Source organism: Electrona antarctica (genome assembly GCF_951216825.1).
Source record: "Electrona antarctica genome assembly, contig: scaffold_141, whole genome shotgun sequence".
NCBI lineage: Eukaryota > Metazoa > Chordata > Actinopteri > Myctophiformes > Myctophidae > Electrona > Electrona antarctica.
The window spans coordinates 284213-297501 of NW_027638215.1; the positions used below are offsets into that span (position 1 = coordinate 284213).

The following is a 13289-nucleotide window of genomic DNA, read 5'->3' on the forward strand; positions in this document are numbered from 1 at the left end:
GAAGTCATGTCGTTTACATATATTAGGAACAGTAGAGGCCCTAGTATGCTTCCTTGTGGAACGCCACAGCTCACTGGGAGGGGGGGGGACAGTGTTCCGTTCACTTCCACCATCTGTTCTCTCCCCTCCAGGTAGGATTGCATCCAGCTCACTGATGTGCTATCGAAACCAATTACTTTTAGCTTGTTAACCAGTATGGCAGCGGTGGCCGAACGGATAGCGGCGCGGTCTAGATACCGGAAGGTTCCCAGTTCGAACCAGCCGTCCGACACGTTAAAATTACCACCGCTGAAATGCCCTTGAACAAGGCATCAACCACTACGATGAAATGTGTTCTATGAGCAGGGCCTGGCTGGAAACAAGTTCTTGAGCTTAGCCCAGATACCCTGGGTAAATATAGATTTCATTTCATTTCATTTCATTTCATTTCATTTCATGGAGTGGTTCACGGTGTCAAAAGCCTTTTGGAGGTCCAGCATGACCATGCCGCAGTATTTGCCAGCATCCACCTCTTGTTTGATGTGGTCGCTCAAAAAGAGAAGGCATGTGTCAGTGGAGTGGGATGTTCTGACGCCAGATTGGAACTCGTACAATAATTTGTTAGTGGCAAGATACTTTTCAACCTGTTCATAGACTATTTTTTCCATCACTTTCGAGATGGAGCTTAGAATAGAAATAGGGCGGTAGTTGCCGGGGTCTAATTTACTCCCTTTCTTGTGCACGGGGGTTACTTTGGCCAGTTTGAAATCTAGGGGGACCTGTCCCTGTTTGATGGAGAGGTTTACTATGTGGGTGATGATTGGAGCTATAGAGATGGCTGAGTCTCTGAGAAATTTGGAGGGAATATTGTCATGGCCAGTGGCCTTGTGGGGTTGGAGGGCACTCAGTTTCTTAAGTACCTCATCAGTTGTTATCATAACTAGTTTAAAATCGTCTTTATAAAGTACAAACACCTAGGTTTCTGTAGAAGGTTTTAATGTGCTCTACACCAAAGAGCCCAGAGTGGGAGGGCAGATTGTTAACCAGCGTTGTTGCTATGTTTGTAAAGAAGATGTTCCAGGTCTCCTGGAAAGGTCTGTTATCATCCCCCCGAACCCTCCAAACTGGGGTCCCACAGGGATCTGTACTTGGTCCCCTCCTTTTCTCACTGTACACTAAATCCCTTGGCACTATCATCTCTGCTCACAATATATCCTATCACTGTTATGCCGATGACACACAACTGTTTCTATCCTTCCCCCCCTCTGCCACCCAGGTGGAAGAGCGCATCACTGCTTGCCTGGCTGACATCTCACAGTGGATGTCCTCCAACCACCTCAAGCTGAACCCAGACAAGACTGAGCTTCTCTTCTTCCCAGCTAAGTCCTGCCCTATGCGGGAGCTAACTATTTCCGTAGACAACGCCCTGGTAACGTCTGTCCCAACAGCCAGGAACCTTGGTGTTGTCCTGGACAGCTCTCGTTCAAAACTCACATCACAGCTGTCACTCGATCCTGTAGGTTCACACTCTATAACATACGACGAATTAGACCGTTCCTCACCCAGGAATCATCCCAGCTCCTAATCCAGACAACAGTCCTGTCAAAACTTGACTATTGTAACTCTCTCCTTACTGGCCTACCGGCATGTGCACTGAAGCCTCTCCAACTGATCCAAAATGCCGCAGCTCGCTTGGTCTTCAACCAGCCAAAATTCTCACATGTCTCCCCCCTGCTCCGCTCCCTGCACTGGCTCCCGGTCGCTGCCCGCACAGAATACAAAACTCTGATGTTGGCATTTAAAGCAACCAAAGGTATGGCTCCCCCATATCTTGCCAGCATGATTGAACCCTACAAACCCTCCCGCGCACTCAACTTGTTCCAGCCAACGCAGAGAAGCTGGAAGTACCCTCACTAAAAACGCCGGGACAACGCTCCAAACGTCCCAAACTCTTCTCCCTTCTGGCCCCAAAACTGTGGAATGCACTTCCCGTTGCAATCAGAACTGCAGCATCACTCTTCCGCCGTAGTCTGAAAACCCACCTTTTCAGACTCCATCATGGCCCATAGCACTTACCCTACCCCCCTTAGACAGCACTTCTTAGACTTATATAGCATTTGAAACAGACTTATAGCATGTCATGTAGACAGCACAATAAGTGCATTGTATGTAGTCATAGCACTTCATAGTATATATGTGAAATGAAATGAAATGAAATCTATATTTACCCAGGGTATCTGGGCTAAGCTCAAGAACTTGTTTCCAGCCAGGCCCTGCTCATAGAACACATTTCATCGTAGTGGTTGATGCCTTGTTCAAGGGCTTTTCAGCGGTGGTAATTTTAACGTGTCGGACGGCTGGTTCGAACTGGGAACCTTCCGGTATCTAGACCGCGCCGCTATCCGTTCGGCCACCGCTGCCACAGCATAGTATAGCATATGTATAGTTTATATGTATAGTGTCATTATATAGATATGTTCTAGTTATAGTTTATATGTATAGTGTCATTATATAGATATGTTCTAGTCACGTTCTTAGCTTACGCATGTTTCGCGATAAATGCATTTTACATATGTGATGTATTCCCATGCTTTTTGTTCTTGCTTAATGTAAATCGCTCTGGATTAAGAGCGTCTGCTAAATGCCTAAATTGTAAATTGTAAGTAGTTGGCCACATCACATCTTTCCCCTCAACTATTTAAATAGTAGCACCATAGAGTAGCACTCGCAGCCACACACGCACGCACGCACGCACGCACGCACGCACGCACGCACACACACGCTCACAACACACTCACAACACAGTGAACACACCCCTCGGTCCCGCCCCCACTTGAATATTCATGTCACTCCATTCACCCATCCTGTCAGCCAATCACATCGCGTCATTCTCCGCACGTGACCTGCCCCGCGTCACTTCGACCATGTTGTTGAATGAATGCTTCTCTTCCACACACACGCCCGCAGGTTGTTAAAACATAACAGCCAAAACCACCCCGGACGGACCAGCGGCGGACCCCCTGGCTGTAGCCATTTAAACCCTGTGCTAACCGAGGTAAAGGATTTATCATTTTGAGAAGGGTTATAAACGGTGTATTTATTGCGTGGTGGTTTGACAGAGGAACTGTTTTAAGTTGTTTTTTGGTTTGAACTGAACGGAACTGAGAAAGGTAGGCTATCGTTTGAACTGTGCAACGTTTAGGGGGTGAGCCTCTTGAGTTGTGTGAATTTAATTATTTCGTTTGGTTTGTATGTAGAAGGTTGCTGTGAAATGTAAAGTATTAGAAGAACCAAATGTGTTGAAAAAGTAACCGTTCAGTTGTGTTGACACACTGACGCCACACAGCTGAGTCAAATGACTAATTGGCATCGCCAGTAGCCGCGATTTGCATAATGAGATGAATCTAGAGTTGCAATGCATGCCCTCCATTAGCAGCCCATTGATCCACATTGAATTTACAATCTGCTTGTATTAAACAATGCTAAACTCGCCAACGTTGCAGCTTTAGGTCAAGCTTGAATCATAGCCTACTCTCAATCTGCAAAGCATTCGTTTCATACAAATCACACCTGTGTGAACTGAGTGGTGCAAGTTTGCAACTCCCCCCCCCCTTCCACCACCCCCCCCCCCCCTCTCATTAGCAGGCAACAGTGCAGCACTATCTCCCTCTCTCTGTTTTTGGCACGACAGTGCCCCTACTGGTACTCATGAGTCACACATGAGTCACACACATTACACGAGTCACATAGGTGAACACGGACATTGCTGTTCCTTGGAGTGGTTGCACCGCTCAAAAATACACCCTAGACATGTTATAAGTGACGTTGAGCTACTTTCTGTTTGGAAGCACTTGTTTTTAATTAATGGGTAGCAGTGCTGCTGCCTCCTGCATTGTGACAATTCGAAACAGGTGGTAGGCATGGCTGTTCAGTGAGTTCCAAAAGTACTCAACATTACTTGTAATTTGTATTTTAAGTTGCTTTCTAGAAGCGGATGAGATATTGACTCTACAAACTATTGTGAAGGGACACTTATACTTTATACAACATTATACTTGCCCTCTGTAACGAAAAATAGAAACGCCTTAAATATTTTATTTCTTAGATACATCTTTCAATCAATAGGAACTGCTCCTGTTGCAAGTTGATTATGTCCATATGGTCTAGCCCTATGGAATTCATAATATGCTAATACAAAAACAGCTTAATTAATATAAGCATCAAAGCAATATTTTAAGTACTTTTTATTAGCAAGTGCATTCCATAGCGCTGGACCACACATGGACATAGGACATCATCAACCTGCGACGGGAACAGTTCCCATGGAGTAAAAGATTATCTATTTATGAAAGAAATAAAATATTTAAGGTGTTTATATTTTTAGTTATAGATGGCAAGTATAATGTTTTAAGGAATATTTGTCTTATTAGCCAGAGATCCTTTTAAAATGTTTCTATTACTGTGAGTGATATGGTCAGCTTCTGATGTCTTTCTTTCTTTCTAGATGTGGATGGAGATGACCGTAGATGCTGCTGGAACGCTGAACCTGAGGATGCCCTGGTCTCCTGTGTGACCCCCCCCCCCCCCCCCCCCCCCCCCGGCTGCTAAGATGTCCATGTGAAGGTCACCAGGGTTCTGAGTGGCCTCCAGGCCGACCACCCCATCCTGGCTGCTAAGATGTCCATGTGAAGGTCACCAGGGTTCTGAGTGGCCTCCAGGCCGACCACCCCATCCTGGCTGCTAAGATGTCCATGTGAAGGTCACCAGGGTTCTGAGTGGCCTCCAGGCCGACCACCCCATCCTGGCTGCTAAGATGTCCATGTGAACATTATGAGTGTTTGTATAGAGAGAGAAGCATGGCTGAAGAGCTTTGCATATCAGTCGTTTCTTGCTGCTGCCAAAGTCAAATTGTGATATCTGTAGTGTTTAGTACATGGCCGCTTAGGAGATGTAGATATAAGTACACCTGCCTGGTGGAAATAGCATTGTGATACATACTGGGTGTGCTCTTTGGTCGTTCACAAAACAAACAAACAAAAGTAAACAAAATGCCACAAACTCACTAAAAGCTGCACAAAATCACACAAATCAAGGGATGTCCGACAGTCCGTGTTGGATATTGTCCAACTCCTAATTTCCGATATCAACAGATACCGATATATGCAGGCCACCAGTGGTGGAAAATAACTCAAACTTTGTACTTAAATACAAGTAGGCTATACATACTGCAATATAGAAATACTCCGTTACAAGTACATTCAACATGTACTCGAGTAAAAGTACAAAGGTTTTGGTATAAAAATTTACTTAAAGTACCAAAAGTAAAAGTGCTCATTATGCAAAATGTCTCATTTCAATTTTTCAAATGTATAAAAATCATTTAAAAATGGCAGATCTACAAGCTCACATGTGTCGCATTGTGAGCTTGTAGATGTTTTTAATGTAAAAAAATAACCGATATTAATTCTTTAATGCCTTTATCGGCCGATAATATCGGACATCCCTAACAAAAACATATCTCAGTGCCACTAAAACTTCACCAATAAATAAAAAACCACAAGTTCCATAAATTAAATGCCACAAAGGTTTGACAAACATTCCAAAAAAATGAAGAAATTACAAAAAATAAGTTTAATAAACATCTTCTGCCGTATGTCCATAGAACTTCAGCTCTGTTGCAGCAAGCCAGTCCAGTGTGTCATTGTCTAGGTCAGGGGTTCTCAACGTTTTTGGCCGGGGACCCCCGGAAATGCTTTGGCAATGTCTTTTTTTTGGGGCGGGAACCCCTTTTGGTGTTTTAAGCTATAATTTAAGTTATAATTTAGCTATTGAAAAATAGCAGATCTACAAGCTCATAGCGCGCCACCGAGTGGCGCGCTACGAGCTTGTAGGTCTGCTATTTTTGAAAAATCGTGAAAATTTTGAAAATAATTTGGGGACCCTCCAAAATAATCTGGCGACCCCCCCTGAGGGGTCGCGACCCACGGGTTGAGAACCCCTGGTTTAGGTCACCTAAGCCACGATCACCATTCGGTGGCCGGTATTTGGGGCAAATGGTCATTACGTGTTCCACAGTCTGTAGTGGATCCTCGCATTCACAGTGGGCACTGTCCGAGATGTCCCACTTCAGCTTGGAGTGTTGTCCACTCCTTGCAGGGGAGGTGCTGGCAAAGAACATCTTTGGGGTCCTCAATGTATTCCACTGGTCCCTCTGTCTTGCCTTCACCCAGGATGCCTTGGAGGTGTCAGCTGGTGTTGTGGAGCAGTTCCTGGGCCTGTGTGGCAAAGGGGCACTGTGACTTGAGGCACGTGTGCTGTGGCAAAGTGTGCCGTGACTTGAGGCATGTGTGCTGTGGTGTCTCTGACGACCTTGTGGAGGAGATGTCTGGGATTCACTCAGCTGTGCCTTCCCGGTGAGGGCCAGCGTGGCTGCTTCTCGTCTGACCTCTGTTGGAGTGATTCCAGCGAGAACAGGCAGGCAGTTGTTTGTTTGGGGTGGCCCATCCGATGTTGAGGGCAGCATCCAGCTTCTTGACATGAGAGGTACGGCTCCAGACTGGGGCACAGTACTCTGGTCGTCTGCATAGCCATACTTCATTGATGTGGATGTAGTTGTTGAACAGCATCATTCAGTGCCAGCACTGACCCCTGTGGGACGCCATTCTTGAGCTTTCTCAACCTGCTGCTTCGCTCGTTACTGGTGTGGAACCGAAAAGCTTCACAGACATGCCAACAAATGATTTCTAGTTTTTAACCTTTTTAACTTCTGTTTTGTGAAGCAACTTTGGGTACCTTGAAAAGTGCTATATAAATTGTATGTATTATTAAAAAAAAAATTGGACAGACACAGAAATTGTCGCCACACAGAAATCACAAATTCCTATTGGCAGCAGCAACAAGTGAGTGATGTGCAAAGCTCTTCAGCCATTCATAGACTATAACCACCATGTCTTCCTTCCAGATGCTGCGAGGCTCAACCGGAGCCCCTACAGGTGGATATCTGCAGCTCTCGCTGTCCATGGATGAATCTGCATGGGGGCTCTGAAGACGGCTCAAAGTAAGAAACCACTTAGACTTTTCTATTACTGTGAGTGGTATGGTCAGCTTCTGTTTTAAATGTTCTCTAATACTATACATTTTGTGTATGATGTGAAAGGACACAATGTACGTATATCTGGCTCTTAATCTTTCGTTCTTTCTTTGTTAGGGTGGATGATGGGTCGTGGTAGACGTCGTGGAAGGACAGAGATCCGTTCCAAAGCTTCCCTCCCTGGGGTTTTCTCTGAGGACTTCTGATGAGCTGTGAGTAGGAATATTTCTTGTTTGTTGTTGAGGATGGATATCTGCTGTACTGTTATGGCATGAAGTATAGCATGGCAGAATGATGCCTCCTAGTGGCACTGGTTGAATGTCTGTCAGCTCTCCAAGCTAATCAAAGTCTTAATGACACTTTTGTTAACCACTTCAACCCCAGCATCCCTATTCTGTTTTCAGCACCCCACAGTAAGAACCGCTTTAGGCCTGTCACGATAATGAGGTTTCTTTTTACTGGACGATTATTGTCGCTCAAATAAATTGCAATTAAATATTTAAGTGTGGCCCGGATGGTTAGCTCAACTTTCTGGGCACCTAGGCTGCCAAGCCAGCCGGATGGCGTGCTGCGGGTTCGACTCCCGACGGCCTTTGCCGCGCGCCACTTCCCCCTTTCCTGTCTATATACTGTTCACTATCAGTAAAGGCATAAAAAGCCCCAAAACCAAAATGAGGGCTACGGCTCCAGACTGGGGCACAGTACTCAGCGGTGGGGAACACCAGAGCCTCGGTACCGGCTAGATGCCGTATCGGTGTGGCACAGGCGGTGGTCTTTCTGGGAATGGGACTGTAAAAATAGACAAATAACACCACTGCTATCACCGAAGAGCACACCCTAATTGATCACGTCTAGGAATTTCAACAATTTACAATTTAGGCAGTTATCACACACTTTATCCAGAGTGACTTACAGTAAGCAAGAACAACACATAGTAATACATCAAATTCATAAACAATTGTCATCAAGAATAAGAAGTAAGCTAAGAACGGTAGACTCTCCAGACTATTGGCAGCAACAACAAGGGAGTGATGTGCGATGTGCGATAGACGATAACCGCCATGTCTTTCTTCCAGATGTACTGCAGGTCTCCTGCTTTCCAGGAATCTGCATTCCTCTGAAGACGACTCAAAGTAAGAGACCCTGTTAGGCCTGTCAAAAATAACCCTAACTTAAACGTTTATTACTGTAAGTGATACGTTTAGCTTCTATTTTAAATGTTCTCTATAAATAAAAGTTTGATGTACTAGGCTGTATATATGTTGTGACAGGATAGAATATATATCTGGCCCTTGGTCACTCTAATGAGTCTAATCAATCTTTCTTTTGTTAGGATGGAGATCGCGGTAGACGTCGCTGGAACGCCGCTGCTGGACAGGGCGCACACACACACACACATACACACGCGCGCACACACGGCAAAGCTAATTTGGTGTGTGTGTTTTTTGTTCTTTGTTAGAATGGAGATCTTGGTAGACGAGCTGATGTTCCCTGGACAGAGATCCCCCCCCCCTCAGACGACTGATGAGCTGTGAGTAGTCTGTCCAAGCTAATCAAAGTCTTAATGACACTTTTGTTAACCACTTCAACCCCAGCATCCCTATTCTGGGGGGAGCGTTCAGCAAAAATAGCAGATCTACAAGCTCACACCGCGTTGCAACATGTTATGCTATTTTTGGAGAATCAATTTGTGTAGTGAAATAGGAGCACATACCAAATGCTCATTAAAGGTCTGTTTTATCAAATGTGTATAAAGGGTATAAGTGGTTCTGAATTTGCAGCTCAACAAAAGCTAATTTGGTTTCTGTCTTTCTTTCTCAGGATGAAGATGGCAGTAGACACAGCTGGAAGTCTCAACCAAGAGATGGAGATCTGCAGGTCGGTCCATGGATGGATGGGAGGACGGAGGACGGAGATCTGGGTAGACGCCGGAGGACTTCGGACCTGGGCCTGCCGGTGAGGAACACCACAGTAAGAACCGCTTTAGGCCTGTCACGATTATGAGGTTTCTTTTTACTAGACGATTATTGTCTCTCAAATAAATTGCAATTAAAGATTTAAGTGCGTTGTAACATGAATGAAACTGAAAAAAAGACAATCGTCTGTTGCCGAGAATCGGTCGATCCCTATTCTTAAACGTTACTGTAAGTGTATGTTGTGACAGGACACACACACAGCCAAGCTAATTTGGGGTGTGTCTTTTTTCGGTTCGGTAGACGCCACTGGAAGCCGTTTAGGCCTGTCAGAAATAGAGGTTTTTTACTGGCCGATTAATTGTCGCTCAAATAAATTACAATAACAATTTAATTGCGTCGTACTAACATTATGAATACAACTTTGGCTTTTTTAGGCTTTGTAAACAAAAAGGCATAATTCAATAACTTTATACACATTACAACGTAACACATTTTGAGCTTGTAGATCGGCTGCTTCCATTATTTCTTTAAAATGTTTGAAAATATATGAACATTTTCAACATGAAGACGATTATGACTTATCCCAAAAAAAAAAAAAAAAAAAAAAGTATTATCTCAAATACTTGGCGATTAGGTAATTGTGACAGGCCTAAATCCTTCTGGTTGTGTTTTTATATCATGTTCTGTAATCAGTTAGGGGTTGACTATAGACTTTTTTTAGGAACAAGATCATCATGCCGGTGAAGAGCACGTTTCTAGCCAATGGAGCAACTATTTCTGCTCACCTTTGGAGTCCCATCACGGCAAGGTAACTGTACAACACACACACACACACACACACACACACTATGATTGTTTTATGAACAATGTAGTAATGAGCATTTCTTTCTTTTCTTTAGGACGTTGCTGGTCTCCTGTGTGGCTCCATCTGGTCCTCCTAAGCAGCCATATGGAGGTCACCAGGGTTCTGAGTCACTCAGATCCTGACTGGTAGTGGTGATATGTAGATGTGATCAATCGGGGCTTTTTGGTTCACTTAAACAAAAATAAACAAAACAAATATATAAATAACTATAAATGGATAAAACAAATGATACAAAATATAGATTAAAGTAAAATAAATGCATTAAAATAGTAAATAAAATTAGTAATGGCATAGTAATGCGTAAAATAAATATAATTAGTAATATAGTAATACATAAAATAAATAAAATTAGCAATATAGTAATGCATAAAATTAGTAATAACAGTAATGCATAAAATAAATGCATACAAATACAATTAGTAATAATAGTAATACATAAAATAAATGCATACAAATAAAATTAGTAATAACAGTAATACATAAAATAAATAAAATTAGTAATAACATAGTAATATATAAAATAAAATGAGTAGTATAGTAATACATACAATTAGTAATAACCTAGTAATATATAAAATTAGTAATACAATAGTAATACAAAAATAAATACAATGACTTGTAAAATTGTAGAATGAATTAATATAAATAAATAATAAACTATCAATCACATCTACATATCACAACCAGGCTATATTGCCAGCAGTCAGGTGGACTGTAGACTCACTACAGCTGTCAATGTGGTATACTGTGTTTTGACCCAACTGGCCTCCAAGGAGAGGCGAGCATGGAGCCGGACATCTGATGATACACGAGAGAATACGCCATAGTCAAAACAAAATTGTAATAAAAGTAATATCTGTTTGTAATATGTTTCATGTTGATTGTAATTTATTCATGATGCCATATATCTGTAAATATTCATTATTTTCTTGTTAATAAATTATTGCATTTATACCCGGGTGTCCTCCTCCTTCACTGTGTTATGGGTCCATTACCCCTAGATCAAATGGTTCATAACAAGGATGAGGAATACAGTGGTACTATTTACATGTTTAAGGAATATTTAGTTATAGTTAATGTATTTTACACATTTAGACCTTCTAAAACCTAGCCTAAGGTTTTCTGAAAACCTTCAAATTCTTATTAAAACAATAAATGATGTAGACAGGTGGATCCCGCCATGAATGGTATAATTTATAGGTTTCACCAGGTCTAAATGGACTAAAAGGAGGCCTCGGGTCTTCAAATGAAGTGTGGAAAGCTGAAGGAGGTTTTCACCCCAAGGTCTCTACAGAATGACCTAGCTTATTAATGCTGACAATCTCCCAGAACAGAGCCATGCCACCAAACATGAATGTTTGAATATTGTACTTAAATTACTGTATGCAATTTTTAATTTTGTTAAAAAAAAATTACCACGAAGACCAGACTGAATTTTAAGTAATAAGACTTTTTAAATTGGCTTGTTCTTGTAGTGTGGTACTTTTCCTCCAGGAAATGACTCTGTACTCCTTTGAAAACTTTAGAAATCCAGTTTTGTCATTAAATGTTCTGATGCAAATGGACCTCAATGTAAACAAGTATTTATAATACTAGACAATGTGTTTATTTTCTTAAATAAATATCATTTAAAATGTATTAATGAATAGAACTAGTTTGAACTTAATAGAACAACTAGTTATTAGTTTATACAATAAATAATACTAGACAATATGTTTATTTTCTTAAACCAGGCAGAACAAATAATGTAATAAAATATTAATTAATGGATATATTTTATTAATAGAACAATTAGTTTAGTTTAGTTTATTATTATTATTATAATTAACAATTAGTTATTATTTAATTAGTTTCCGGTGTGTTCCGGGGCGACTGGCTCAGGAGGTAGAGCAGGTCGTCCAATGATCCATGGGTCGGCGGTTCGAATCCCGGCTCCTCCTGTCTACATGTCGAAGTGTCCTTGGGCAAGACACTGAACCCCAAATTGCTCCCGATGTGCTGGTTGGTACCTTGCATGGCTTCCGCCGCAATCGGTGTGTGAATGTGTGTGTGAATGGGTGAATGTAATGCACAATCTATGTAAAGCGCCTTGGATAAAGGCGCTATATAAATGCACCATTTACCATTTACCATGAAGTCAGTGAACCTATAGAATTCTGTGACTCTGTACTGCTCATCTTCAAGCTCAGAACATCAGCTGTTTTCACACCTGCTAGTGATTACATCAACAAACAACACAGGGAGCTACAGCTGACGTACGTGACGCCATTCTCATGTAGCTGTAAATGCACCCTGTAACTCTGAGAGTAACACATGTGGAACCAAATGGACCCTTACAGGTCTGTAACTCTGAGAGTAACACATGTGGAACCAAATGGACCCTTACAGGTCTGTAACTCTGAGAGTAACACATGTGGAACCAAATGGACCCTTACAGGTCTGTAACTGAGAGTGTAACACATGGAACCAAATGGACCCTTACAGGTCTAACTGAGTGGAACACAAGGAGCAGTGCATGGGGATTTAAACAACAAACCTTTGTGAGTGAGTACCGATACGGTTGTTTATAAACTGGTACAGTGTGGCTTTACAATGAGTTTAACTGTCGGGTTTTATGCAACGTGCTGAAGGGCTTGGATAGACTTAGCTCTGGTCCATAGCTCTAATGCATTGCATTTCATTAGAGCTATGGATCAGAGCTATGGAGTAACGTGCCTCTGCTGCCTCAAACCTTTGAATATAATATACAACCTAAAACTGCAATATTGTGTTTGTCAATCAGTGGACCATGACACAGCTTAAACACTACTCTTCTTTACAGGTATACAGGCAGGTATAAATACACTTTAAGACCAACATATTTGTGCCAGCATTATGATTAGATTTATTTTATTTTTCTAAACAGTCTACAAAGTAAGTTGAACTAAAGTTGTCAAATAATTGTCTGAGCTTGTAGATCTGCTATTTTTTGTCACAGGCCTGCTGCCGCCCGCCGTCTACCACTTCAGAGTGACTGCGGTCAACCTGCCCACCTCTCTGATCCCATGGTCTGCACTGACCCCATCGGTGACCTCTGACCCCGTGGTCTGACTGCAGAGACCCCATCGGTAAGTCAGTCGACGCTAGTTAAACCGATAAATGACTAAACTGTTGAAGATGGAGTGTAAGTGATGTGTTTAAAGCCAGTCTTCATTTTGACAGCAAATGTCAGTCCTTTGAATAAAAAATGTGTCATATTTTTGTCATCTAAAATGTTTTAGCGTTAGTCTACTGAATATCAAGATTTTAGTTGATTTCATTCTGCAGTGCAATTTTCGTCTACAGTTGAATTTGTTGATAAAATTGTATTTTGGCGGGCCTTAACCCATTTAGGCCTGACATCGAAATTTAAAGAATGTCTTCTAAATTCTGACAGTTTCATGAAATACCTGTTTCTGTA

The 13289-nt window shown here is 42.1% G+C and overlaps 1 protein-coding gene across 1 annotated transcript; it reads left to right on the top strand.

Annotated features, from left to right (window-relative positions):
• The first annotated feature begins 7200 nt into the window (after positions 1–7200).
• LOC306918279 (uncharacterized protein) lies at positions 7201–10008 on the top strand. The gene is made up of 6 exons (XM_079531156.1): positions 7201–7281; positions 8146–8202; positions 8403–8600; positions 8891–9025; positions 9707–9793; positions 9885–10008. Exons 3-6 carry the CDS (start codon positions 8404–8406, stop codon positions 9970–9972), a joined length of 507 nt encoding a protein of 168 aa, XP_079387282.1. The 5' UTR covers positions 7201–7281; positions 8146–8202; position 8403; the 3' UTR covers positions 9973–10008.
• The last annotated feature ends 3281 nt before the right edge of the window (positions 10009–13289 follow it).